Source organism: Rhinolophus hipposideros (assembly GCF_964194185.1).
Source record: "Rhinolophus hipposideros genome assembly, chromosome: 10".
Lineage (NCBI taxonomy): Eukaryota > Metazoa > Chordata > Mammalia > Chiroptera > Rhinolophidae > Rhinolophus > Rhinolophus hipposideros.
Genome location: NC_138056.1, coordinates 33297660 through 33324975, shown reverse-complemented (window position 1 = coordinate 33324975; position 27316 = coordinate 33297660). Strand labels below are relative to the sequence as shown.

The 27316-nt window shown below is 46.6% G+C and overlaps 1 protein-coding gene across 7 annotated transcripts in view; it reads left to right on the top strand.

The window, feature by feature from the left end:
- Positions 1–27316, top strand: part of NAV2 (neuron navigator 2) — a 710917-nt gene that overhangs the window by 668898 nt on the left and 14703 nt on the right. For 6 of the 7 annotated variants that reach the window (XM_081061904.1, XM_081061902.1, XM_081061900.1 and 3 more), the window contains 12 exons: positions 68–91; positions 202–276; positions 5171–5254; positions 5640–5751; positions 7069–7214; positions 9925–10097; positions 16655–16808; positions 17991–18153; positions 18889–18989; positions 21134–21229; positions 23042–23210; positions 26117–26352. In XM_081061904.1, the coding sequence (XP_080918030.1) occupies positions 68–91; positions 202–276; positions 5171–5254; positions 5640–5751; positions 7069–7214; positions 9925–10097; positions 16655–16808; positions 17991–18153; positions 18889–18989; positions 21134–21229; positions 23042–23210; positions 26117–26352 (1533 nt within the window). Of the gene's footprint in view, positions 1–67; positions 92–201; positions 277–5170; positions 5255–5639; positions 5752–7068; positions 7215–9924; positions 10098–16654; positions 16809–17990; positions 18154–18888; positions 18990–21133; positions 21230–23041; positions 23211–26116; positions 26353–27316 lie in introns of those variants that run through there. The other variant, XR_013994137.1, reaches the window with a different exon arrangement.

Genomic DNA, 27316 nt, shown 5'->3' with positions numbered 1-27316 from the left:
CCTGCAGGCCGGACGGCACTATTCTTTGTTCCTCAAGTGCTCTAATTTCCCTGTGTTTTCTTTACAGCCAGAAGAAAAATGCCAGTCAGAGGTAAGGCACAGTTTTCTGGTTGGGTTTCCTTTCACTATCATCAGTTGTTTTACCCAGCTCAACTTGGAAATAGACATGCAAAACAAGTAACTCTCCCTTGTCATCTGTAGATTCGCAAACTGCGGCGGGAGCTGGATGCCTCCCAGGAAAAGGTTTCAGCTTTGACCACCCAGCTGACAGCAAATGTGAGTACAGTCACAAGGCGGTAGCCATCGGGAGGAGAGGTAGCCACTGCCACCTTCTGAGCATTGATTACCTCCAGGCCTCCTGCCTCTGAGTTCCATGGAAGCAGTGCAGTGTAACAAATAGGACCCAGGTTTTAGCATCATGGGTGTGAATGTCAGCTCTGACACGTACAGGCTCTGTGCTTTGGGCCAATTCTTTAACCACTGAGCTTGTATACAATGGGCAATGATAATACCCCTCAGGGTTGTCATGTGATCAGTATCGGGAATATAAATATCGAATATCAAAAAATATCAAAAATGTTCATTTCCTTCCTTTCTTCTTTCTGAAAATTTTCATCTAAGAGGGGCGGGGGGAAATAAATCTAAGGCTTCACGGTAAATAGTGGACTACTCTGTAATTATACAATTATGTGTTCAGGAGACACTGCCAACCAGCATTCAATTCAGCAACTGTTTATGTGCCAACTATGCCCCAGGCACTTTGGGTTCAAGAGCAAATCAAGCAGTCACTTACCATCTTTGTGTTCTTTCTCTGGTATAACAGAAAGACAAAACAATTTCGCTGTAACATCATAACTGCTATGACAGAGGTAAAGGGAGAAGGTTGTGGGAACATATAGGAGGAGTACCTAACTCAGTCTCGGTGGGGTGGGAGGAGGTCAGGAAAGGCTTCCCGAAGGAGGTGGCATCTGGTGGATGCTGTGTAAGGGAGGATGTTTGGGGAGGACAGGATTCCAACCAAAAAGAATAATTGGTGCAAAAGCCCAAGGGGAAAAATCTTGGTGCCTTTGGAGACTATAAGTAGCTCATTTTAATTAGAATCAATGGCTTGGATGTGGGGAAGAAGAGGGTGGAAGGGGGAAAGAAGTGGGGAGGAAGGAGGCATCGAAGAAATGTGAGGGTCAGGACACATCACAGAAGCGCTCAGCAGTTAGGTGGAGTCTGGGCTTCCTCCTCTAGTTGGTGGAGCCTGAGCTGTGTTTTAAGCAGAGCAGTGAGGTGGTCAGATTTGCTTATAGAAAGCTTTCTGACTGTGGTGAGGTTATAGGACTAGAAGGGTCAGAGTAGAGGTAGAAATCTGCTACCCCATCGGACCAGTCTGTGAAGGAGTCCTGCTTCAGGGCTGAAGCTCAGAAGACAGAGCCTGAGGTTTGGAAGGTGCTGAGGTGCCTCTGAGGCAAGGCTTTCTTGCCCAGCAGTGCACAGCCCAGCCTGAGACCACAAATACATGTGTGCAAGCGTGTCAGAAAGCGACCTGAGTGACCCCATAGCTCGCTGCTAAAATGAAAAGCAACATCAAAATGTTATTTTCCTTGGACCAGGAAGCTGAGTGAACTCCAAAATAATATTTACCTGGAGTTTTTGCCCAGGCAATCCCTGGCTTGAGCCTGACTCTGCTCAAGGAAGTGCCTAGTGCAGTGCTGGGCCTCGATTACCCAGTAATTGGTGACTGCTCTTAATAGTATTCATTCTCCTGAGCTCTCTCACATTTCTGGAAATCTTAGAATTTCTTCCAATCCCTAACAAACTAGGCCACTGTTTATTTTGTAATCCGTCTTTATTTTCTTTACCTCTCCCACTGTCAGTAATGATACTAAAAGAACATGAGGAATTGATGGGAGATCGGAATTTTGAGGCTTAGATCCTATTCAGAAAAACAGGAGAGGTGTTCTGCTGTGGGTGGACCTTTATCTGGGGAACCATTCGAATCCAGAACCAACCCCAGACCCAATAAGCCAGGACCTCCTGCGTGGAATCCAAATATGGGAGGTTTGACAGCAACCCCCCTCCTAAGTGATTCAGAGCTGCTCCCCTAACTGACAATAACAGCTGTCAATTGTCCCTCACTAAGGAAAAAAAGCGATTAATTAACTTATAATGAATTTGGATTCATTCTTCCAATGACCTGGTAGCTCCGTGGGATCTTACATTGGGCGTTTTGGAACCCTGCTGTCTGTTCCAGAAGAGCCAGCGTGAGATTCCCTCCAATTACTATTACTCCAAAGTGCGTTTTGCTCCTCACAGAAGCCATTGAGTCCAGTATTGTTTGAAAGTAAATATTTAGTCTTACCACACACCACCAGCAATGCTAACGTGTGTTATTGTCGGCCATGTTTCCCACAGGCCAAGCTGTGTTTGTTTTTCTAGGACAAACTACTCAGAACCACCTCCTCTGGGTGTTTTTATACCACTCGTGTTTGTTCTCCCTGGGAATGTGAGAATGGTGCTTGATGAGAAGGCTCTGAACCAGGCTCACACATGGCCCCAGACCATTATTTTCATAGTAGTTGAACTCAAGACGCAAAAGTCAGTCCTTTCACGTTGTAGCTCAATGCGATCCGATCCTCTGGTTCTTCAGGGCAAATGCGGTTTCTCCTTGAGCTTGCAAAAACACTTTCTCACTAGCAGGCTTCACGGGGGTCAGGTTTTTGTTTTTGTGTGTAATTGAATGGAAAATATGAATACCCACAAAGAGACTCATTGATGGCAATCAAACAAAGAATTGAAATAAATAGTAATTCAGTCATTTAAATTTGACCCCGTCGTTCCTTTGAAATGCAAGGCTAGCAGTCATTCTTTCCTACATCCCTGTCCTGGCCTCCTTCCTTCATCTACTTACTACAGGACCATCCTGAATTAAATTGGCTTTGGTTTTGCCACATTGTCCAGGGCAGATATATTTTACAATGCAAAGGCATTCTCTCAATTTTTAAGAGAGAGCATGCAAATCAGAAAGAAATGGGCTAGTCCACTTAACGTTTCTGTTACAAATGGTCCTGCTCCCTGCCAGCTCCTACGGCTGTTGGAAAAAAGACTCAACAGTTGATCCTAGAGACGTCTTATCCTCAACTGGTCCTGTCTGATGAAGTCTAGTGACAGATACCTGACTCATTCCTCAGATCTCTTCTCCTTAAATTGCAGTGTCCACTGACCCTCCTCACAGCCCGGGCCAATGGCTCGTTCCCCACCCAGCTGTTTTCCAGATTTTATTTTTCACTATGTGCATCAGCCATCTTTTCCTCTAGAATTTTCCAGCATGATCAAATCTCACTTCTCCCAAGACTCTCAAGTATCCTGTTTGTCCTTCTCATTCCTCCTGTAGCCCACAGTGTATCTACTCACCCCTTTCCTAGAACATTTTCTTGATCTCCCTATTCCTGTGTTCACGTACTAGTATCTTTTGTCACTTTCTCATTCCCAAACAGTTTCCTTTCCCCACAGTGTCCATTCATTCCTGTGTTTCATAATCCCTTAAGAGTTTACAGACCATTTTCACGTATATAGTTTCATTTAATGTTCCCAATAACCCTGGGAGAAAAATAGCTATTGCTTCCATTTTATAGATGAAGCAATGAAGGCTGATAGGATAAGATGACTTGTCCATTCTTTGTTCTTGGTTTTAACAATGTTACCAAGATCCTCAGTCCACCAACCAATGTATCTCCTACTGTTCTGTGGAAGAGGAAAGAAGGCTTAGTGTTGGAACACCAAGTTGTATCTTGCCTTTGAAGAGGGTTGCAGAGAAAGGGGCAGAGAGGAAAACCTCACATTTCTCAATTCTAAGATACATTTTAACACCTTTGAGAATTGGATGCATATTTTAGTTATAATTGGCAGCATTTTAAAAAATGTCATTTCTCAATTCTAAGATGCACATTTCTCAATTCTAAGATATACATTTTAACACCTTTGAAAATTGGATGCCTATTTTAGTTGTAATTGGCAGCATTTTAAAAAATGCCTTCCCGTGTTTCCTCGAAAATAAGACCGGGTCTTATACTGTATTTCACTGAAAATAAGACCAGGTCTTATGTTAATTTTTGCTCCAAAAGATGCATTAGGGATATTTTCAGATGTCTTATTTTTTCAAGTACAACAATCTACATTTATTCTACAATCTACATTTATGACATGACAAATAGTCATGTCATCTTCTAATGGAACATTGTCATAATGTACTAAATGCGTCCATCTGGCTGACAATCTTAACTTGGACTTATTTTCGGGGAAACATGGTAGTACCGTGTTTCCCCGAAAATAAGACCGGATCTTACATTAAGTTTTGTTGTAAAACACACATTAGGACTTATGTTCAGGGGATATTCTCCTAAAAAATCATGCTGGGACTTATTTTCTGGTTAGGTCTTATTTTGGGGGAAACACAGTAATATATGAAATAATGGTTCATCTGATACCGTGTTCTAACAGAGGTATATAAAAGTGCAGAGGAGCTCAGGGGAAAGTCATAACTCCCTGGGGGAACAGGGGAGGCATTCTCTAAGGAGGTAGCAGATGGGCCTTTCAGTGGTTTTTTATTAATCAGGATTATAACAAGCAAAATATGCCATCCACTTTGTTCGTTCTGCAAACATGCTCAATATGAGCCTTGACTGTGAGCTTGATGTTTGATGAACAAAAGGTTGTCCTGCTGTGTAGTAGAGACAGATGGGAATCAACAGTCACAAGAGTACATGTATTTTTCACTGTAATACCACAAAGCACATACCAGCAGTCCAGTGATTTCGAGAGGAAATATGAGGGAACCACCCCAGTCCGGAGGTGTGATGGAGGCATGAGCTGAGATCTCTTGAGAAAGTTATGCAAAACTCAGTTAGGCACTGAGGCACCTGGGGGAAGAGTGGTCCAGGCAGAGAGGAAAGCATGTCTAAAAGCCCAAGGTAAAAAGCAGCACAGTGTGTTTGAAGACATGAAGAATAAGAGTCGTAATGGACCGCAGAGCGTGCTGGGCAGTACTGCTCAGGAGGCTAAAGAATTCGACAGGGGCTAAGTCATGGGGCCCTGGGAGGATTTCAGTCTCTGGGACCCAGCATCCATTAGGCACTCTTACCTTACAAGGTAATGTAACTGAGGCTGTGTCTTTTCCCTCCAGGCTCACCTCGTGGCAGCCTTTGAACAGAGCCTTGGAAACATGACAATCAGGCTCCAGAGTTTGACCATGACAGCTGAGCAGAAGGTAAAGCAAAAATATGCCTTTTTCTGCCCTGCTCAGAGTTAACCACCTAAAATATTCTCTTTCATTCCAGAAAATGGTATAGATTTTAGCGTATTTCTTGAACTACTGGATTGAATCGGAAAGAGGAGGTGTGTTGAGGTGGAAATGCCACCTACCTGGAGAGGTGGTAACGGCGTCAGTGACTGACAGGGCTCATAGACCTATTCCTGATGTTTTCACGTGCTCATGAATACCCACTGAAAACTGACCCAACTTCGTGTTTGAGACAGAGGCTTTGTGGAACTCCTTTATTCCCTACCCTCTTCTGTTGAAGTTAAGTTGCACTTCAGTCGAACTCTGAACAGAATTCTTTTAGGATGACCAGTATTTTGTTGTTGTTCTTCAGGATTCAGAACTGAATGAGTTAAGAAAAACCATTGAGTTGCTAAAGAAACAGAACGCAGCTGCCCAGGCTGCAATTAATGGAGTCATTAACACACCGGAGCTCAACTGCAAAGGTAAAGGCAGAGAAACAGCCTTCAGACGAACTCTCTGCCTGTCCTTAGGAGCCCTCCCCTGACAATGAATAATGCAGCCTCCCTGCCAGAGAGTGGGTGTCCATAGCATTCGGACAGGTCCTAGGACGCAAATACTTCAGCCAGTTACTTCTGGCCTCTAGGAAGATAGCATTCCATCTCATCCTCTTCTCTGATGTAGCTCAAAAATGGAAGACACTATATTTCTATTGGCAAAGTGTCAGCGTATTTCATAGCCCTTTTCTTTACTAATGCTTTGATAGTTACATATTGATGGGTTCAGCCTGAAATGGGTTCATCTCTTATTTGTACAGAAAATATTTCTGAGTAAATTGCTATGTCCTTGTGTCTCTTACTTTGGTGGGGGATGTGGGCGTGAGAATTTTTTACCTCCTACAGTAACGGTATTAACAGTAATAATAGAAGTCAGTGATAGCTACCCTTTATGGACCACTCACTGTGTTTTAAGCGCTGTGCTCAGTGTTTTAATTATTGAATTATTCCATTTGCTTTCCACAAAACCCTATGAGTGCGATACTAGTCCTCGCCTCATTGTACTGATGGGAACACTGAGTTGCAGAGGCGAGAGTCACTTCCTGAGGTCACAGAGTTGTGAAACGCAGAAGTGGGACTAGAACCCAAGTCTGTCTGACTCTGAAGCCGCTGCTCTTAAAAACCGGACTGTAGGGCTAGTTCTGTGCTCATCAGGAAAACCGTCTGCAAACTTTATTTTAGAATCACTGCCATTTCTGGTGGTGGTATTTCTGATACTGTGGTTACTTCAGATATCAGGCCTCCTGAAAAAGTGATGATAGAGTTGACGGAAGGATTAGCAAGAGCTGGCCAGGCAGAGTGGAGGGAAAAGATCCTTCCAGGAGGAGGGAATAGCCCACGTAAGGCTTGGCGTTTAGAAGGAGATGCAAGAAGTCTCCTGTAGCAGGATCCTTGAGAGCGGAGGAGAGAGGTACTAAAAACATAGGTAACTTGTGCAATTCAAAAACATATTTTAACATTTTCCTAAAGCTTAAAAGAGCTGGTGTTGGGGAAATTCTCTCTAAGCCTCCTCTGACTTCTGTTACGTAAAGTGGAGAGAGAGAGAGAACCCTCATTTAGCTGACAAAATGGGATAGCACCCACCTGCTCAAGGACCTTAAAACCTGTCCTAGGGAACAGAAGGTGATGTCTGAAGGGAGACACGTAGTCGTCCTTGGGTTTGTGGATTTAGGTAGAGAGGTCGTTCCCTGGGACGTAGGCATGGGCTCCAGGCAGCAGCTGCTGATACGCCCCTTGGATCCCCAGGAAATGGTACCTCCCAGTCGGCCGACCTCCGTATCCGTAGACAGCACTCCTCCGACAGTGTCTCCAGCATCAACAGCGCCACCAGCCACTCCAGCGTGGGCAGCAACATAGAGAGTGATTCAAAGAAAAAGAAGAGGAAGAATTGGGTGAGTGTACATCCGAAGACTCTCGTGGGTACTGACTGAGTCAGTCTCAGAACCAGGGTCCCCCCAGTTAAAACCCAGGCTAGCTCTTAACTTCAGCACATAGACCTTTGGGAGAAGATCCAAAGAAGTAACTTGGGGATAGATTTCTACTAAACTCAGTGTTGTGCTCAGCCAAACCCTAGGATTTATGAAGTCACCAGCACCTTGTGGTTTTTCTGTTTCATGAGACTTTATGTGAAGTACTCATCTTTCATCTCATATATGTGTCATTTCTTCCTCATCGTGTGCTGGCCAGAAAGTTCCAGGTAGTAGAGCAGTGACTCTTAAGTGACTTCTTCTGAGTTCCAAAGTACTTTTTGGAGTGTGTATCACTTAATTATCCCATCGTTAACCATAATCCTTATCTATTTACACAGTTGCCTATGATTGCTTTAAACCACCCGTCTCTGGAACAGTTTTGACCACGAGCTATAAACAAAAGTTTCATGATATTGATGTTAGCAGTTAGTGAATAGTTCTAAACTTGGGGATTATACGTCAAAACGGCAAGTTTAATAGAAATAGTCTCCAGTGCAGTGTTTCCATAATCCCAGTGAGCTCCTTGACTTTCTATACAGTGGCGTCTTGAACAGTGTTTTCCTTTCTCCTGGGGAAATTCCACTCGCCTCTCCCCAGCTAATTCAACAGGTCTGCTGTTGAGGCTGTGGAGTTCTGATTGACAGTTGCTGCCCCCCGTCTCCACTGCAGTGATAGCCCAAGTTGATATGAAGTTGGCCAGTCCTCAAAGGGCCCCATTTTTTAATGCTGACAGCATCGTGTTTTCATAGGAGCTTTGATGTTCTCATTCATGCCATACATTTCTCACTCATTTTGTGTTATCTTGGATGGGTGGCGAGGTCTAGCGATAGAGGAGTCGAGGATTTAGTCGTTTTGGTTATTGATGCCTTGCAATGGAGGTAGTCTAAAACGATGGTTCCTTGCGATCCTCTCATCGTTACGAGTAGATTTTTTTTTTCTTTAAGTTACTAATGGCTTCCAGTCAACTCATTTGCTATGACTTAAGTAGAATTAACTCATGTTGCTGTTTCTAATACGCTATTGATAAACCTGATCTGATTTGATTATCAAAGTGGTGCAAGTTCTATGAAAAAATCATGATTATCCATTTTATTCAAGAAATAAAAGCTATTGATCTTTCCTTAAGATAGCCCTTGATTATCGTTGCCATTGGGGAGGATGGATAATTGGCCTCCTCAGATAATCCCAAAGTATAATTCTGTCTAAACTTTGTCATCTCTTTCACCTGGCATTTTGTCAGCGGTAGAGGCAAGGTTTTAGGTTGCTGGCGTATATGCCAAATCCTTTTGTTTCTGTGACTAGTCTCCGGAAGTACGATCAGAAGTAGGAAATGAGAGAGAAGTGGGATCTAAATTCACGTACAAGCTGGACGTGGAGTTTGATGTGGAGGAAATGTTAATGGGAGAAAAATCCCATTAATTATTTCAGAAGGGCCCATTTTCTGAATTGCTCAATGGCTAAGAAAACCGCCAGAGTGTTTTTAGAAGGAAAAAAAGACTTTAAGAAAAGGAAATTACTTTTTAAAAGACCCTTTTTTTGAGATGTAACTTTATATTTTGGCCTACATGCTTACCATGACTTTCAAAGAGAAGACATTGCACTTGAATTCTTTATGTTCTCATTAGACTTTTCAGATCATCTCATGGTGTGGGGAATTTGTGATATACCAGTTCCTTTTTCCCAGTCTGGTTAATGGATTTCTTTACAATATCCATTTTTTGAGTAACAAGTGAGGTGGCCAATTCCCTGCTTATGGTATTATATTATATTTGTAGCAGGACAGCAGGAACTCCTCAGTATGTATTTCTAAGAACTATGCAGCCCTGTTGGGACCAGTGCAGCAGGGAAGCTCCCCTTGCTGAGAAAAAAAGACATGCCAAAGAAAAATTAGGCGTAGAGAGATGACTAATTAGAGACAATGGGTGAGCAGCCCGGGAAGGTGGGGGCAGTCATTTCAACCAGACAGAGCAGCTGGAAGAACTCAGATAGTAGGGACTTGCAGACTCGCTATTCTTTTCCTTTCACCATGGAGGAAGATGTCCCTCATGCTTTGACAGATTCACGATCCTACTGGAAACCTCCTCTCTGTGTGGTGTTTATTATTAGCTATGTCGTGTCTGAAAAGTCCAAAGCTTTCCCTGTCACTGGCTTTCTCTGTTAAAAATTGTCTTTTTTCCTTCCCCTCCCCCGTTTTTGCTTGCGTTTTCTCTGGCAGGTCAATGAGGTAAGCAAGATTGACTGCTAATATCAGATACCAAGCTAACCCATCCATTGATATGACTAACGTCATCCGTGTCCGTCACCGTGTCTGAACATCGCGCTTTGTTGCTCTGTAACCTCATCCTCCCGACATCCACCTGCTGAGCCAGGCTCTGTCTTGCTGTTGGCCTCTAGTCTTGAACCAAGAGAGTAGGCACGGAATGTTCCCCACAGGTCCAGACCTTTGAGCTGTCCACACCAGATAACTCTTCTTCCCTTAATACACTGATTGGAGAGAGCTGCTGGGAACCTTGTTCACTGGTGGGAGGAAAACCTGGGAGAACTAAGTGCTCTTTTGTCTGCATGTCTCTGTTCTGCCAAGGCCTAAGCATTGGTTCCAGCCCCTGCCAGGCTGACGGTCTTGTCTATTCAGTTACGCAGCTCCTTCAAGCAAGCTTTCGGGAAGAAGAAGTCCCCCAAGTCGGCGTCCTCTCATTCAGACATTGAGGAGATGACAGATTCTTCTTTGCCTTCCTCACCAAAGTTACCCCACAACGGTTCCACGGGTTCCACGCCACTGCTGAGGAACTCTCACTCCAACTCTCTGTAAGTCCGTCTGTTGTGGTTACGGTCAGACGACGTCTTTGGCCTCTAGGAACCTTGCCGATTGGGATGGCTGGGAGTCCTCTTAGGATATACCTGCTCCTCGGAAACCTTTATGTCTTCCTCTCATAGGACTGTGCATGTTCTTTCCGTGCTTTAGGACTGAGGAGGTTGAAAGAGAAAGGAAACTTAGATTTTCGTTCTAGGGAGTCTGGATCATTAGCTAGCTGGCCTTGGGAAAGTTGCTTAACCTCTCTGTTTCTATTTCTATGTCAATTTGGGATAATGGTTGTCTGTTTATCCCATCCTAAGGATGGAACATAATACATGGATATGACAGAGCTACAACCATCTTGCTGTGAGGGGAGGAGGTAGTATTAGAAGTGTTGGGATTTTTGCTGAAATTCTGATTCATTTGGGTGACAAGGCTTAGAGTGAGTGTACTTTTCTTCTCTGATCAAAATTCGGTGTTGACTCTCTGAGGTCAGAAAGTAGAAGTTTAAAGTCAGAAATTGGAAGTTTAAAAAAAAATGGAGAGATTCAATGACAATTCTCTTCACCAGAGGGTCTATATTTTGTAAAATGATTCACCATCCTGAACTCCCCTAAGTAAATTTAAAGTGAGTCCATTTTTACAGAGCTCTTCAGGAACACAGGTGGTTCTGTTAAGTGAGACCCGCGTTTGCTTGCTTGGCATTTGTTTAGGTGTGTTCCCGTTGGTGACTAGTTACATAGGAGGGAAGAGTCATCTGCTCTTGCCCCGCCAGCCTCCCATGATTCCCACTGAGCACCCACTGAGGATTGCTCCATCTAAAAACATCCTGGGCCTCATCTAAAAACATAAGGCTCAGACTCTACCGGCAAGAGCAGGTCAGGAGTGGCTAGGGACAGACAGGTGGGGACCCAGCTGTCAGCTCAGAAGGTGGCACAGCTGGCTCCTGCAGTAGTGAGAAAGATGCCCCTACCCTATGTGACTGACTTCCATCAGATACCAGGCCAGGAGTGGGAGAAGAAGAGCTGGAGCTCAGGTGGTCTGCAAGGGCAGTTATCTGCAAGATGAGACAGTGACTGGGGGCTGAATGGCCACTGAGCTTGGGTGAGCCAAGGGAACGGGGGGGTTGTAGACCCCTCAGTTTCGTCATTGGCGAAAATGGGATATGTCTGCTTCACTGGGTTCTTGTGAGGGCCACGTTGGTACCATGCATGAAAGGCTTCCTTCTTCCTGTTCTGTCCTCCTTCATTCTCAGAAGCCACCCTGAGTCCCCATACCCAGCCAGCCACCTCGCTGAACATAGTAGCTGCACAAGGGTCCCAAGGCCAGCTTACCCACTGGGTGCCGGAAATGTGGGTGAGAGGCTTGTAGCATACGAACTGCCCAGGTCACAGGAAGACAAGCAGTGGAAGAGAAAACAGAGCATAGGGCCCCGACTTTTCAGCAACCCCCCCCACAGGTGATGCATGGACCTGTTGGGGTCTTTAATTACCAGCTCCTCTTCTCTTGAGGAGCATTTGGGAAGAGGGTGGCCACAGAAGCATGATAGTTTCGTTATGGGCAAGGGTAAAACTGAGCAGGGGAAGGAAGAGAAACACTGATGAATGGACTCCAGTGCCTCACGCAGGGTCCTTTGTTCTTGCGTGAAGGATTAGACCAGCGATCGAGAGTGCGAGTCCTATCTGACCTGCAGGGTGCCAGCGAGGGAAAGGACAAGTTGCCTGTGGCTGTTACATGTGCCATCACTCCACAGTATCGTATCGCAGCTGTTTCCTGACCAGGAAAAAAGGAACTCCTCATCCATTCTTAATGTATCGATTTACACTTTTATATAACATTGTGTGTGAGCAGGGCACTACTCCAGATGTTCTGCAAAGACCAAAGTGGATGTTTACCAGATTCACACCCCTGCGGATTAGGGACTAGTGGGCACGGGACACAGTATAGCTCGTTCCAGGTCTGAGCGTCTGCTCTGTGCCAGGCACCGCGCTTGGCTTCAGGTACGTCAGTGTACAACACAGATACAGTTCCTACTCTAGTAGATCCTATGTAACAGGAGGAGAGACAGACATTAAATCAATCTAAATACACTAGAAAAATCAGATCGTGCGAAGGGTCAATGCTGGGAATGAAAACAGTGCATTGGGACACAGAGTAGACGTCATCTGTAACAGGATGGCCCGGAAAGGCCCTTCTGAGGAGGTGGCATTTCAGCTGATGTCTGCATGACAGGAGGAATCACTGGTTAGTCTGGTCAGTAACACCAGGAGCCGTAACAAGCTCAGTCCCCAAACTCAGGGGCTTTACCTGTGACTGTTTATCTCTGATTCACCCCAAACCCAGTGCAGACGCTCCTCTGCAGCAGGTGGCCTGCTGTGTGCTGATGCCAGCACCGCGTCTCCTTCCATCCCGCAGGGCCGGAGTCTTCTGCTGGGTGCTCTCTGTCCAGCTGGCAGGTGGCGGCGGGGAGAGTGCAGACAATCCAAAGGAGGGTGTTTGGGGCCAGGCCTCTTCCCACAGTCCACTGAGCAGGACTCAGGGCCATACCACCTGCAAGGGAAGAAGTGAAATCGGGGTACCCAGGAGGGAAAGGGAATGGACTTCAGGGAACACATAGCAGCCTCTGCCACTCCAGAGCAGGACAGGCTTCCTGACCCAAGAAATACGGAGCACAAGGGAGCTAAGGTGGAAACAGGCCTGGTGTGTCTGAAAAAGAGGGGGCGGGCCAGCATGGCTGCCACGTGATGGGCAAGTGGGAAACAAGGGCACCGAGATAGGTGGGGCCGGGAACGTGTGAGGCTTTGAAGTCAACGAGAATTTGCATCTGATGTCATGTGTGATGGGTAGATGTTGGAGAGTTTTAAGCAAGACTGTAAGGTCATCTGAAATAGTGTTTTTCAAAGATCAGTCTCTGTTTTGTGAGGAAGGAGATCACGTAAGACGCTGACAGCGTGCTCCCCCTGCATCCCTGACACTCGGGCCCACTTCCTCTTCTTTGAACATTCCACTCCCCACCTCTAGCCTTTGCCCTTTCTGTGTCCTCCGCCTGGTACACTTTTCACCGAGATATTCACTTCCTACAGGTGTCTGCTCAATGTTACCTTATCAGGAAGGCCTTGAAATTATACCTTGCAAAAAACAACACCCGCCACCAGCCAGCATGCCCTGGCATCCTCTTTCCCCCGTTTTACTTTGTACCTTTGCAGGTATCACCACCGCGTGTGTAGATTTTTCGTGGTTATTTTTGCTTTGTCCCCCACCCCAAAATCTATAATCTAGGCTCCATGGAGGTAGGTATTCAGTTGGTTTTGCCGACATTCATATATTAGGTGGAATGAATGAGTGACTGAGACTAGTGGTGAGTCCTGGAGGGATGTAGGATGGAAGAAAAGTGGAAAGCGCATGGTACTGTGCTTAAGTTTGAGACACCCAGGAGACATTCCCATGGAGCTGCCAGCCAGGCTAGAGTCCTGGAGGTGTATAGATTTGGGAGACGTGGGCTCATAGCTGGTATTGAAAGCTGGACACATAGAGGGATTCTCCAAGGGGTTGAATGGAGATGGAAGAGAGGCAGAGGGGCAAGGACTGAGCTCTGTGACACTCTTATGTTGGAGGTTCGGGAAGAGAAAGTAGAGCAGCCAGCACGGTGGGAGGAAGCCCAAGGGCAGAGAGAAGAAACTGTTTGGAGGCAGGCATACTAACTGAGCCTAGTACCGCTGGGCGGCCAAGTGAGGTGAAGACAGAGTGGTGATGATGATACACTCAGCCGTGCAGGACTCCCAAGAGACCACAGAAGAATTCTCTTTCCAAACTGCTCTCCCCACAGGGAGTGGGCAGGGCACGCTCTGGGCGCTGCAGCAGCTCCGCTCGGACATTCCACGGCAGCCACGCACACTGAGGTGTTTGTTTTGGGTCTCCTTCTCCAAAGCGTGGGCAGAGAGCAAAGGCTTCTTTCCAACCTTGAAGGGTTTGTAAGAATGTGCAAATGTAGGTGTGAGAGGGAGTTCAAAGAAGAAACCAAAGGCAGAGGAGTCGCGACTCAGAAAAGGCCTTCCCCCTACCCCATGGGCGAAAGGAATGGAGATATGGGAAGCCAGTTTCCCACGGCACATAAAATTAGGCATGCCACCAGCTCTGCCCTCTGGACGAGACGCAGCGGGTATGCTGCAATAACGTGTTGGAGGCTGAGTAGGAAAAGGTACATCTGGTTGCTTCAGGCAGTCGTCCAAGAAGTGGACAAGCATGTACCGCGTCCCTGCTGGGTGCAAGGAATGACCTGTTAAGTGCAACCAAATTATCGGCGACAGGACAGAAGTCTAGTGTGAAGGACCAAGGGAGAAGGCTCTGCCTTGACCAGTAGGGACAGGGACTACCCTACCTGGGGCGGCTGCAGAAGACTTTGTTTTCCACATCATCTGTGCTACAGGACATCCCTCCCATGTGGCCTTGCCGTTGTGTTTCTGAGAACCGGCCCATTTGGAGGGAGCACAGGAAGGCTTTGTGCAGCTATTCCCAACGCAGATGTTTTGTTCATTTTTGGTTTGCTTCTCTCTGTAGTGTCGTTGGCCAAGCTTTGCAAAGTAACCCATGTGCTATATTCAACAAAGTGGGTGCTGAGGTAATACCGTCTGTCTTGCTGAGAAAGCTTTCTGGGGTAAAGGTACAGACCCTGTGAACCAGGAGACTGGAGCAAAGTGCCTTGCTGTGGAGTGCAGCCAGACCAGACTGGCACAGTGTGAATTTCTCCAGTGAATTGGAGCCTTCGAGATCCATGCAGGGATGGTTTGGCTAAGACCGGAGTGTCACAGTGGAATTTAGTTCAGACTTTATGCTCCTTTCAAACCAGGAAACCATAGTCCTCACTCAAGAAAGAACCAGCTTTTTGCAAGCTCCCCCTCCATACACACCTCCCAAACCCCAGAACACATGACTCTATAGTTAAACCTTACAAACCCAGGCTATTCAGAGCACAGAGAGCTGGGGGCAGGGGTTTGGGGGAGGATGATCTGAATTCTAAAGGTATTTCTGTCTCTCTGACCCTTAGTCCCAAATCTGTTGGCCTAAGTTTCTCACAGGTGTGAAGTGGAAATAATTATAACATTTTCAGGAGTCCAATGGAGGTTTCAGAAGATTTTGAAGTAGAGAAGTTTCCTTGGAGGCAGACAACTCCTAAAAACAAGAGATGGTTTTACTTTCTTTGTAGCTCTCAAATCAAAATAGCATAGGTCAAGAAAATAGCAACAAAAAGATTTGGCTATTTAGGTGTTCATTTTTCTTCTAGCCTTTCTGTCCCCGAGATACAATTATCTCTCTTTAACACTTATAAATGGCTTTGTTTCGGTAATTAACACTTCCACACCCTCAGCCCCGTTTACAGGTCAGGTTTAGTTTGGCCCCAAATCCAGTACATGGGTTTTGTAGAACAGGCTCTCATGATTATTTCCACAGCGACCACCTGCCCACCATGCCTTCCAGAGATAATCAGCTTCAGCTTTGTAACTTTAGGAACTTGGGATGGGGGTTGTTTGTTTGTTTTTGTCTTCAGCCCAAGAAAGCCAAAGCTTCCTGTTCTAGATCTCTCCTTACTCCAGATTCTATGATCTTTGACATCAACACAACTTGTTTTTACTAGAACCACTTTTTCTACACTTGATCTTAGCCAAAAGGTCGAGCAGCGATAGAACCACTTTTTCTAACATTACAATTCATCTTGACTTTTATGATCTACCACTTTGTGCAGTCTTGCCAGGTGTCTGAAGAGCAAACCCAAGTAAATCAAATAACGATCCCAGCCTAGAAGGATCACCTCTTTAAGGAAAGAGAAATTCAGCAGGGTGCCGCCGTCCCCTGATCTGGGGTGCAGCTAGGGAAGGAAGACAACTCGCCATACTGTAGCACACTTTTCAGATAAAACTTTGGCTTCTGGGTCACGTCATTCTCCCGGCTCCCTAACTACCTGACATGTATCTCCTCCTTGCCTTGAACTTATTAAGCAGCTTGGGAGGTGGGGAAATGAAAGAATGTTCTTCTCTAGACACTTAGGAGAATGGGTTTTAGAATGTGACCAGAAACAGACTAACTCCTTCCACCTGTATCTTTAGGTTTTGTTCCCTTTTTGGCAAATAAAAATCACCACTCGGTTCTTTGATCCTGGAGTGTCTAATCTTTAAAACAGACAGTTGACCTTGTTTCTCTGAGTGGGTTTAGATCTCAAGGGCCATGTGGTGTCATTATAGGCGCCCAGCTGTGTACACATTGTGGGGGGAAGTTTCAAACCCCCAAGGCTACTGCTCCCTTTTGCTGGCTCCTGTTAATTGTTGGAATTTTGCTGAAAGGTGCACTGTAGCCACTCTGCTTGCCACAGCTCTGTAAAGGAGTGTAGAGAAGCAATAAAATCTGTGAATTTCGGGTGCCTTTGATATTGTCAACTCCAGGAAGCACCGGGCAGCTGGTTCCACAGGGTTTCTGATGAATAAACCCGATGATGGACATGGGCCTGTGGTCAGTAGAGGAGTGAAAGGAGATCAACTCAGAGCTGCCTTCGTTAGTAACATTCCTCTTCCCCTAGAATTTCAGAGTGCATGGATAGTGAAGCCGAGACAGTCATGCAGCTCCGAAATGAGCTGAGAGACAAGGAGATGAAGCTGACAGACATCCGCCTAGAAGCCCTCAGCTCTGCCCATCAGCTGGACCAACTCCGGGAGGCCATGAACAGGATGCAGGTGAGAGCCCAGGAGCGTGGGCGAAACACAAGGCTGTCTGGGAAGCTGCGTCAGGAGGCTGCCCTCTGCCATGCCCGGAGGCTACAGCAGAACCTGGGGGCAGCCCTCTGCTCTTGGAACCTCGTTCTCTTTGCAGGCCCTCCCACATATTGCTCAAAGACCAGTCTTATGAAAGTATAAGAGTAACCATCCCCTCCTTCCTTGCTGCAACACTTTCAGTGGCTCTGCTGTTGCCTCTTGCGTGTCCTTCAGGTGTCCTTCAAGGCCTTCACAGGATCTTTTGCACTCTTAATCCACCACCCACCCACCCCTGCCTCCTCCACATGCCAGACTCTTCTCACCAGCCAGAGGGAGCCACTGACCGCTCCCTTTGCATGCCAGGAATTTCTCTTTCATATTGTTTCTCCACCAGGATATCCTTCTGCACATCCAAATGGGACCCTTCCCTCAAGGCTCCGTCCGATGCCTCTTCCTCTGCAACACCTTTCCAAGACCTGCAGCTGGAAGACTTAGTGCCCTCATCTGAATTCCTGTAGATTTGTTCTTATAGCCCCTCTCACCTTCTGCCAGAGGTTGAAGGCATTTAAGGCTTCTGAGCTATTCTTTCTCTGCATCCCTTTCTCTGGATGTAGCACCAGTGCTTCACAAATAGGTTCTTCATGAATATTCATAGAATGAAAGACCCCTGGTGAGCTCTAAATGGGACCTCACTGGAGAGCAGTATTTTCCAAAGGATGTTCCCTGGAACACTCCTTTCATGGGAAACTGTGAAAGTAAAGCTCCTTGATGAAATACATTTGGGAAATGCCCTTTATGTGCTCCTCTCAGATTCACAATGCACAGCAGTTCATTAATGGTTCTGAGATGTCCTGCGGTAAAGAACTTGTCAAACCCCAAGTTGCTCAAACCTCTTAGATAAGATACCTTTTCACTTGCGACTCGGACTCTGAGTCGCATTTCTGAGGACTTTGCCAAGGCCAGCTCTGAACGGACGGACCCACCCGAGCCGACAGGCCTCGTGTATACAGCAAAGGCAGCAAACACTGTTGACAGCGTGACTTACTCTGCCTCAGCTGAACTGCCCACTGGATCCCTGCAAGCGACTTTCACATCCCTCCTCCAGAAAAGGCTTGTTTGCATTCTCTCCACACGGTAAATGAGCTTCTCTCTTCCTCTTCGCAGAGTGAAATCGAGAAGCTGAAAGCTGAGAATGACCGGCTGAAGTCGGAGTCTCAAGGCAGTGGCTGCAGCCGGGCGCCCTCCCAGGTGTCCCTCTCTGCCTCGCCGAGGCAGTCCATGGGCCTCTCGCAGCACAGTCTAAACCTCACCGAGTCCACCAGTCTGGGTGAGTGCCGTCACTGGGCTGGGGGCAGGACAGGGCCTGCACCTGGGACTCCAGTCTCTAACCCAGAGCCCCAAGAGAAGCAGATCAACAGATCTAATGGAGAGGCGACAGGCGTGTGTGCACGTGGGGTGTGTGTGTGTCTGGGTGTGCGTCTGCTACCAACATGAGCCCAGCCGTAAGACTGCTGTCATGCTTCGCTCCAGCACACCAAGTTCTCCAAGTCGTGAGCTTGGATCCCCTCGCCCACCATGCTGAGTTCTGTTTGATCCATTTTAAGAGGCTGACCTGCAAGCTGGATGCTGCGTAGAAACCCCATGGCAGCAGGTCCCACTCGGGGCCGTGGCTTGGTCTGTGATCTTCCTGCCTTGAGGCTGGATTCCGGGCTGGTGCAGTACTTAGCGAACATGATCCAGGTTTTCTTTGGAAGCATACTGAGGCTGACGCTTTGATTTCTTATCCATGGTGCTGCTGTTGCTATCGTTTTGGTTTAGTCTCTCCCTCGCACTTCCATTTGGCAAAGTACATCGTCAGCCTGCTGCTTCCTTGGTTGATCCACCATTGGTTTCTGTGGTTGCATCTTCCATTCTGCCCTTTCCCCTTCCCCTACCTCCCCCACTTCCCTCACACCCCGACACCTGGTTTGTCCTGCTGCTGTGCCAACAAGCAGCAGGGGTGTCAGGAAGCCAGCTTTGCTGTCCCCATGTGCCTAAGGCTGTTGATGTTTTCCATTCGCAGACATGTTGCTGGATGACACTGGTGAATGCTCGGCTCGGAAGGAAGGAGGCAGGCATGTTAAGATAGTTGTCAGCTTTCAGGAGGAAATGAAGTGGAAGGAGGTTAGTTGGATCCCTTTCCCTGCTCTGCCGGTCCCTTCCCCAGGTAGAACTACCTAGCTTAGTGATTTCATCGTCGGGCCATATCACCTCAGTGCGGAAGGTGATTTGGAAATACTACTAACACTTTCCTTCACTAACCATAATCCCCAGCAAACAGCCCTTCCCTCTCTCGTGTTTGAAAAGTCAAAGAGTACTGAAAATGGTCCCACATTGCACTTCTACGCAACTAACTAAACACTAAAATCAGTCAGCAGTGGGTTTGCTGAATTTAATGTATCTGCAAAGCACTTCCAAGGAAGATCACATTTAGCAGAAAGACGCTGACCAAGAGCACCAGTTCTCCCCAGTGGTCAGAGGCGCCGATGGAGTGGACACTGGGAGCCGGAGGTGTCCGTGTCCAAGGAGCACACAGCTGGCTGTAGTGAAGCCGGTGGGACGCCCTGACTCGCCAAGGCTGGGGAACCTGAGTTTGCTGAGTAGTTCCTGTTCTCTTCCAGCGCCTAAGGAGGCCATACCCCCCACCCCACCCCGCAGGGACTGTTTGGGGTAGGAGTGAGGATTGACAACATTGATTTTTAGTCATTGATTAAATCGAAATAATGCTGTGAATGACCATCTGTCAAGTAAGTGGGAAAAGGCTTCGCGAGTCACTATGTCAAGTCCCCTTCAATTTTCTGTTATGTCCTAGCATTCTAGCCAGCATGCTAGTGTAGTCTCAGAGCTGGGGACTTGCAGTACCCACAACAGAGTGTCTGCAGCCAGTCTTGTCTTCACCTGGATTTCCACTCTGTGGCTGGCTCTCTAGTCTCACTGAAGGGAACAGGCCCCGAATTTTAGAGCTGCCAGGGGTTTTAACATTACTTTAGCCTAGAAAAATCCAATGGAGAGCTCCACTAGTTGACTGTGATGGACTACCAAGGGGGAAATTCATTGTTATAATAAATGCAGGTGTTACTTGTGAATGCATTTTATTCCAACGATCATCAACACGGACAGATAGATTTTACGTTTTACAAAAGATTATGATTCACTTTTAAAAACTACATCATTTCTGGATCATCGCAGAAGCCAGATGAAGTTGGTTGACCAGATGTTATTATCTCCATGTTACAACTGAGAAACCTAAGACCCACTTACTTAAGGTTACAAGAGAAGTGGTGGGGCCAGATCACCTCACTGCAAAACTAGTGCTCTTTTCTCTGCTGATTTTGCTTAATTGCTAGATACAAAACTCCCCACCCCCACCACTCTCCTAATTCTATGTCCTTGTGAGCATGTCAGATTTAAAAAAAAAAAAAAGGATGAAATGTTCTCCTAGGTTTTCTTTAATTCATATAATTAGTTAGTCCCCACTATGCAGAGGCTTGTGGGCAGAGATGCAAAAAATGGGGAAAAAATTTTTTTGTAAACTTCTTAGAGTGGCACTAGTTTTCTGAATTAAGGTTGTTTTAATTTTTAATTGGAACACAAGCAATAAACATTATTAAAAAGCAAAAAAAGAAAATAAAAAATAGAAACATATCCGACTCTGAAGGAGTTTAAGATCTAGCAAGGACACAGAAATACCTAAAAATAAACAAGTACAGAATATATTATTATATAAGTTTGTACAGAACCATTGAAGCAATGTGAGCTCTGAATCTGGTGTGTTAATCATTGAAGGTTTCCTGGAAGAGGTGAGTTTGTAAGCACGGTTTTGAAAGGGAGAAATGACAGATAGAGGGGAGAGCATTCCAGGCAAGGGATGTGATCTGTGCATTGTGTGAGATATGCATTTAGTGGAAGGTTCTAGATTCCAGAGAGGAAATCCTCTCTTCCTGGCCCACAGATTACTGTTTCAGCAATAGAGCATGGAAAATTTAAGACTCTTGCATTCAATCTAAGTTACATCTGGTATTAAAACAAATGGGAGATTTATCGGGGTGATCACTTTGTAAGTTATATAAATGTCTAATCACTGTTATAATCCTGAAACTAATAAATGTCAACTGCAATTTAAAAAAAAAAACTATTTAAAAAAAGGCAAATAGGACTTTTATTCCCCTCTCAAACCATTGGTGGAGTTCTAAGACAATCTGAGTTCTTGCTAAACTGTCAGAAAAGATCCACTTGTTTTTCACCTGCATACATTTCCTTACCCTTAGGATTCCAGACCACACCTATTTCTTATTGGCTGCATTGGAGTTAGTGGCAAGACGAAGTGGGATGTGCTCGATGGGGTGGTTAGACGGCTGTTCAAAGTAAGTGTTCCAAGGAGACGGCTGTGGCCGCCTACCTGACGTGGGAGCCCGGGCTTAGGGAGGGAAGGGAAAGGGCGGTCTGTGTCCTACACCGGGCCATTTCTCAGGCCTGGCCTCTCTCTGACATCCTTATGTTGCTAGGATAGAAGCGGGATGGTAAGTAAAGACCGCTGATTGGCCAACGTGTCCCTGGCTGCCCTTGGCAATGGTTGGTCAGCCAGTGAATCATGTCTCCAAACTTGAGCAATTATCTGAGTCTCTCATGGTGAACAGCTAATGTCGAGTTCTCCCTTCACCTTAGAATTATGTCTTGTTGCATCTTTGGAGGATGTGCGCTGGGGCTTAGTTAGACATCAGATGTCCATTCTTTATTTCGGAGGGACTTGATCCGACTGGCCCAGCATCTTTGCTGACACTTCGGTCTGTGATTTGTGCGACAAGTTTCATTAACATCTGGTTATTGGCTAGTGTCAAGGACATTGGCGTAGTTATTTTTGTATTCATTCTAACCACATCATTGGAGGCGGTGTTTGCCACAGGAGAAATATCTAATGAGTACCAGGATGCACCTGGAAGCACAAGGTGGTCTGAAAGAAGCTTTTGGTGTACTTTTTTGTATTGTCCTGAGTTAAGTCAACAACCATAAGTATTCATTAATCGCATCCCCTAAGCAGTACTAATAGCCCACGTTTTTTTGTGCCAGAGACCCTATTAAGCTCTTTCCTTACATTACCTCAATTTATTTCCAGGCCTGTAAGGAAGGTTCTATTATTTTGCCAAGTAAAGGTGAGGAAAAGTGAAGCTAGGATTGGGTCACTTGCCCAAGGTCATTAATCTAAAACTAGGCTATTAGTCTAGTTTAGTCTAGTTGAGTTAGTCCGACTTTAAAACCTGACTTAACTAATACACTCCAGTCCTTTTCTGGAATCTAGACTTAGGTAGCTTCCCACAGAGAAAGTTCTGTTCTTTGACAAAAGATACCTCATCATCTTCATAGGCCACATAGAGTGGCCTAGGCAGAAATATGCGTAGTTTAGGGCAGAGCAGTCCTGCTGCCTGGGCCAATGCCTTCTCTCTCCATGGACAGTCAGGATATCCTTGGATTAAAAAGACACTAGTGTGGGCTGAGAAGTGCCTGTGGGGGTGTCACAAGTGAGGAAATGAGACTATTAAAGGTAGAGGCCTATTATTGGGATTCTACCTCAGCCATCATCGGGCCACCTCATAGCCCATGGACCTTCATTCCAAGTTTAGTGACATAAAACCTTTTGGTCACTCACCTAAGAGGGAACGTTTTCTAAATTAAGCACACTTTCCGTTTTAAAGATCAAGAGCTACTTTTTTGTAGCAGCCCTGGGTCTTGCCCCCTTTGTCATCAGTGTGGTCTTTACTCTGAGCCAAAAGAAAGAGCTGATAGTGAGATTTCTTGTCAGAATTACTTTTTCATGAATTTTCCAACACCATTCACAGGCCTTGATGTCTTCAAGACTTCAGCTGAACTTAGGAAAAGCAGCCGAATTTTTCTGTGCTTGGCTGACCCAGACTAAACGTTCACAATTGTGCTTGAGTTCAGCCCCCCTGCCCCCCACACCCTAACCAAATAAATCTGTATTTTAAGAGGCCTGTGATAGTAGAACATCATCCCTATAGAAAGTCAGCTCTTTCCCTGCTCATTCCACAGCAGCTTGATTTCGACTCAGGCATCAGCTGAGAAAGAAAAGACGATGATTGTAAATCACCCAATGGAAACATGAGTCATGGGCAGACTTGTAGCCACATCTTTGATGGGGTCTTTATTTTTATGTTTTCCAGGAATACATCATTCACGTGGACCCAGTGAGTCAGCTAGGGCTGAATTCAGATAGTGTTCTCGGCTACAGCATTGGAGAAGTGAAACGCAGCAACACGTCCGGGACCCCTGAGCTTCTGCCCTGCGGCTACCTGGTGGGAGAAAACACCACCATCTCCGTGACCGTCAAAGGTAACGCTGCAATGGCAGAGGTCGGCGCTTTCAGGAATTGCATTTTTGATGTTGTGACTTGGCATAGGACACAGTAGCTGCAGTTTTGTGTGTGCAGATGGATGTGGGTTGTTGTTTTTTTCCTTCGACCACAGCAAGTCAAACCTAAGCAAGTCAAACCATCTTTAGCTTTTGCAACCACCATCAGAAACAAATAATTTCAGTTTATCGTTGAAATTATATAACAATAGGTTCCATTATCCTCATGACTCTGAGATGATGGAATCTTAATGACCCTGTTAAAATGAGGCCCCCCCAGTGCCAATGAACTACTCTTGCCAGCAAGCCTTGGACGTGGTCCCATTTTATGGATGGGGAAACCACGATTTGCTGTAGGCTGGAGTCGTTGCTCTGAGCACGCTGATGAAACTGCTAAAGCTCTTGCCCACGCGTGATGCTGCCGGAACTTCCGATGGCCTCATCACCCGAAGATGTTGAGCCCCGGGCCAGAGTGTGTTCCCTGGAACTCTAGGCTCACAAAGTATTTTGTGGGGGCGGGGGGAAGTTCGTGGCCAAATAAGTCTGGGAACCTGCATCGTTCTCCCCATTTGGGTTTGTGGGGCAGGGAAAAGGAGGGTACGGCTGCTCTAAAGGCTCTGTCCTTTAATGTCTCAACTCCCACTGTTCAGAAGGCTGTTTCATCCAGTCTAACACAAACGTATTCGACCGCAAAACGCCTTTTTCCTTTATTTTATGAACCATCTAAAGCGTGGACTAATAAACGCCATACTAGGCGCAACCTTTGGGTTATCCCGTTTCTTACTTCCCCGGAAGGCACTGGTCTTAACTGTTGTGTAACAGTGCAATTGTGGGGTTGTTTGGTGCAAGTTGTTTCCCGATTGGTAGGTTTTCCAAAAGGACCACAACGTTCCTTTATCAGCAGGAATCGAGATCTCACTCTGCTTGTGACGAGTGGCGAGGAACTGCCTAAAGCTCACATGGAGCCTTATCTTGTTGGCAAGTAAAATCCCCCAATTGTGGCCTCGGTTGCAAGTGACAGACACCTACTCAAAACGGCTTTAGCAAGAAAGGAAACGTATAGGCTCGTGTGCCTGGAACATCCAGGAATATGCTTCAGACCCAGCTGGATCCAGTTGTGTTGGTAGCGCCATCAGGTCCAACGCCTACCTCGGCTTTGCTTAGTTTTTGAGCTCTCTACCCATGAAACGGCCCCGGTAGCCCTCATTCATCTTTCTAGCTTAGGAACCTAAAAGAAAGAGAATGTCTTTCTGGAAAACTGTGACAGGGAATCCTTGAACCATCAGAAAGAAAACTTCCGGGACGAGGGGAGGGAGAATGGGGTAGTGGCTCCAAGAACCTTTTAAGGAAAGCCTTATATTTTACGTCATGGGCTTACATTGCATTTCATCCACACTGATGAGTGTGCATTGTCACTTACAGGTGAGCATTGCAAGCACTGAGGGGTAAAAGAGTGACCCGTTGCTGAGACCAGACCAAACCTCTGTAGAAACAGTGACAAGATTGTCTGCCTCTGGTGGAACTGCCACCCCACCACAGAGCCTGGTCTGTTGCTATCAGCATATCACGCTGATTTAGCATCTCTAGAGATCAGCTCAGGTTTCTTGTTAAGTGATACCTTACTCTTCTGTTTTCCTGAAGTGCTTGAAACTTACGCCTTCAAGGCACTCAAAACCACTCAAGGGTTTGAGCTGAAAGAGGTTGGTGAGCTGCAGATGGTTCTCTTCTGTGGTATGGAGGGGGTAGGGTGACTTGGCATGCTCTGAAGTGAGTTTGTCTGCAAAGTCGTCACTCCCTGGGGGTTTTATGGCAAAAGACCCAAACAGCAACATATAGGTACAGGGAGGTGTTGGTGTTTTTTCCTCTGTTGTTATTTAGACTAGAGATCCTGGGCTCCACACTTTGCATTGAGGTTTGAGCCTGCGTGGGCTATACTCAGCTCAGGACTAGGAAAGACATAGGCCTGTACCTAGAAAGTGAGTCATTTGGGCACCTTCATGGTCATTCTGGAACAATCACTGCATCTAGGGGCTATTCTTAGTTGGGGGAGAATTAGAAACAAGCATATAAATGCATTACTGGGGTCTGTTTGCAATAAATAATTATGTGAAAGGAAGATGCAATTATAAAACACAATAAATGCTCTTCAGTTTATTTTTTATGTACACAGACTGGCTTTCTTGAGGTGAGTTTTTAACAGAATTACTTTAGGTTCTGGACAAGTAACCTTGGATGGATCTTCTCTTGGGAGGGATATCAAGAACCCAGCTGTTTTAAGGCCAACAGCTTTGATTAATGGAGTTGTCCCAGGTAGGAAAGGGGACAGATGAGTTTCCTCTTGATGTTGCTGAGGCTCAGAGGTCTCAGCGGTAGGTGGCATTTCAGCCCAGGTCTGCCAGTAGTCACATCCCCAAGTCACATGGTCCTACCTTGCATTTGCTCATTTTAAAGAGAAAAGTGCTACATGTGAGTGTGGGCAGCAGTGGCCCCTGGCATGCAGGACAGAGCATGGTGAGGAAAGAACCCTAGGGTGCTGGCAGATATGGGAGACTCGGGTTTGATCTGGGCAAACACCATCAGTATGGCAGCTCCAGACAGGGAAGCGGAGCCCGGAGTCTTAGGACTTCTGTAGAGTATAGACTAGGACGAGGGGTCTGAATGTGAAAGGTTAGTGTGAGCCTGGGAAAGTCCTCTGAGTCATGGCCAGAGCACAGTGTTGATGAGCAGGGAGTTCGCTCTTAGTCTCCCAGGTACCTGGGTGGGCAGGATCCCAGATGAGTGGACTTTCCAGGAAAAGGCATGGCTTCATGTAGTGGCACTTCCAGTTGGGCAAGCACAGAGCTCCCCTTTCTACTGGACTTCGAACATTTCCTGTCTCTCAAATGCAGGACTCGCAGAAAACAGCCTGGACTCGCTGGTGTTCGAGTCGCTGATCCCCAAGCCCATCCTGCAGCGCTACGTCTCCCTGCTGGTAGAACACCGGCGGATCATTCTCTCCGGCCCCAGCGGCACTGGGAAAACCTACCTGGCCAACCGGCTGTCAGAGTACCTGGTGCTTCGGGAGGGACGGGAGCTGACAGACGGGGTCATCGCCACCTTCAACGTGGACCACAAGTCCAGCAAGGTGAGGCGTTCCTCCAGAGGCTGCTGCTCAGCCAGGGGCCACGTTTCCTCTAAGAAAGGTTGGTGCCATCCCACCCTAATGGGAAAACAGCATTCCCGGTACACTCTCCTTTGGCGGTTATAAAAGCCCGTGAAGGAGGTCCCAGTGGGGCTCGCAAAAGGGGAGGCTTTGACCCAAAACTTCCCAGCCAGAAATTCCATCTGTACGCTGCTCTTACGTTTCTTACTACCCGACTGTGAGCTGAGGAGTCGTATCACTCCAGAGGCATCCACTTCAATTTACCAAGAATTCATCATGTGCCTAGAGTGGCTATTGTTTTTTCAACATGAAACCTCCTCTTGTGAAACAACAATAACGATAGTAACAACAGCTCACATTTACAGACTGCTTGTCCCCATGACAGCAAACAGGCCCCCTGTGCTATCCCCATTTCACAGAGGAGGAAACTGAGGCTGCAGGCGGATGACCATGTGTCTAAGACCACTCAGATGGTACTGAGCCATGGACGGGAGCTCAGATTGAAGCCTTGGATTCTGGAGCCAGCAAATAGGCTCCATCCTGCTTCACAGGGAGAGATCTGACCTAGTCCCAGCCGAGGGTTGTGAAGGGTTTTCTGACACCTGTTCATTATTCATCCAGTGGAGTTGATGGATCATTAGCTTTGCCCAGCCCTCTGCAAAGGGGCCCGAGGTCCCAGGTGAATTGGAAATGACTTTTCCGCCTTCGGAATCACCTGGCATCCCTGTTCCAGTAGGTTGTGTGGGTCAGGTACTTGTACCAGGCACAAGTTCCTCAGATGATTATGGGGGCAGGACCTGACAGAAGTGGTCCAGTCCCTCTGTCAGGAGCCTCTGGGTCAGTAAGCGGAGGGAGGACATCCTGTCCTAGACCAGGGAGAGAAGGACCCCAGCAGGTGACGAGGGCTCCAGCCCAGGCTAGACTTCAGCCCCCGCTCACTTTCCCT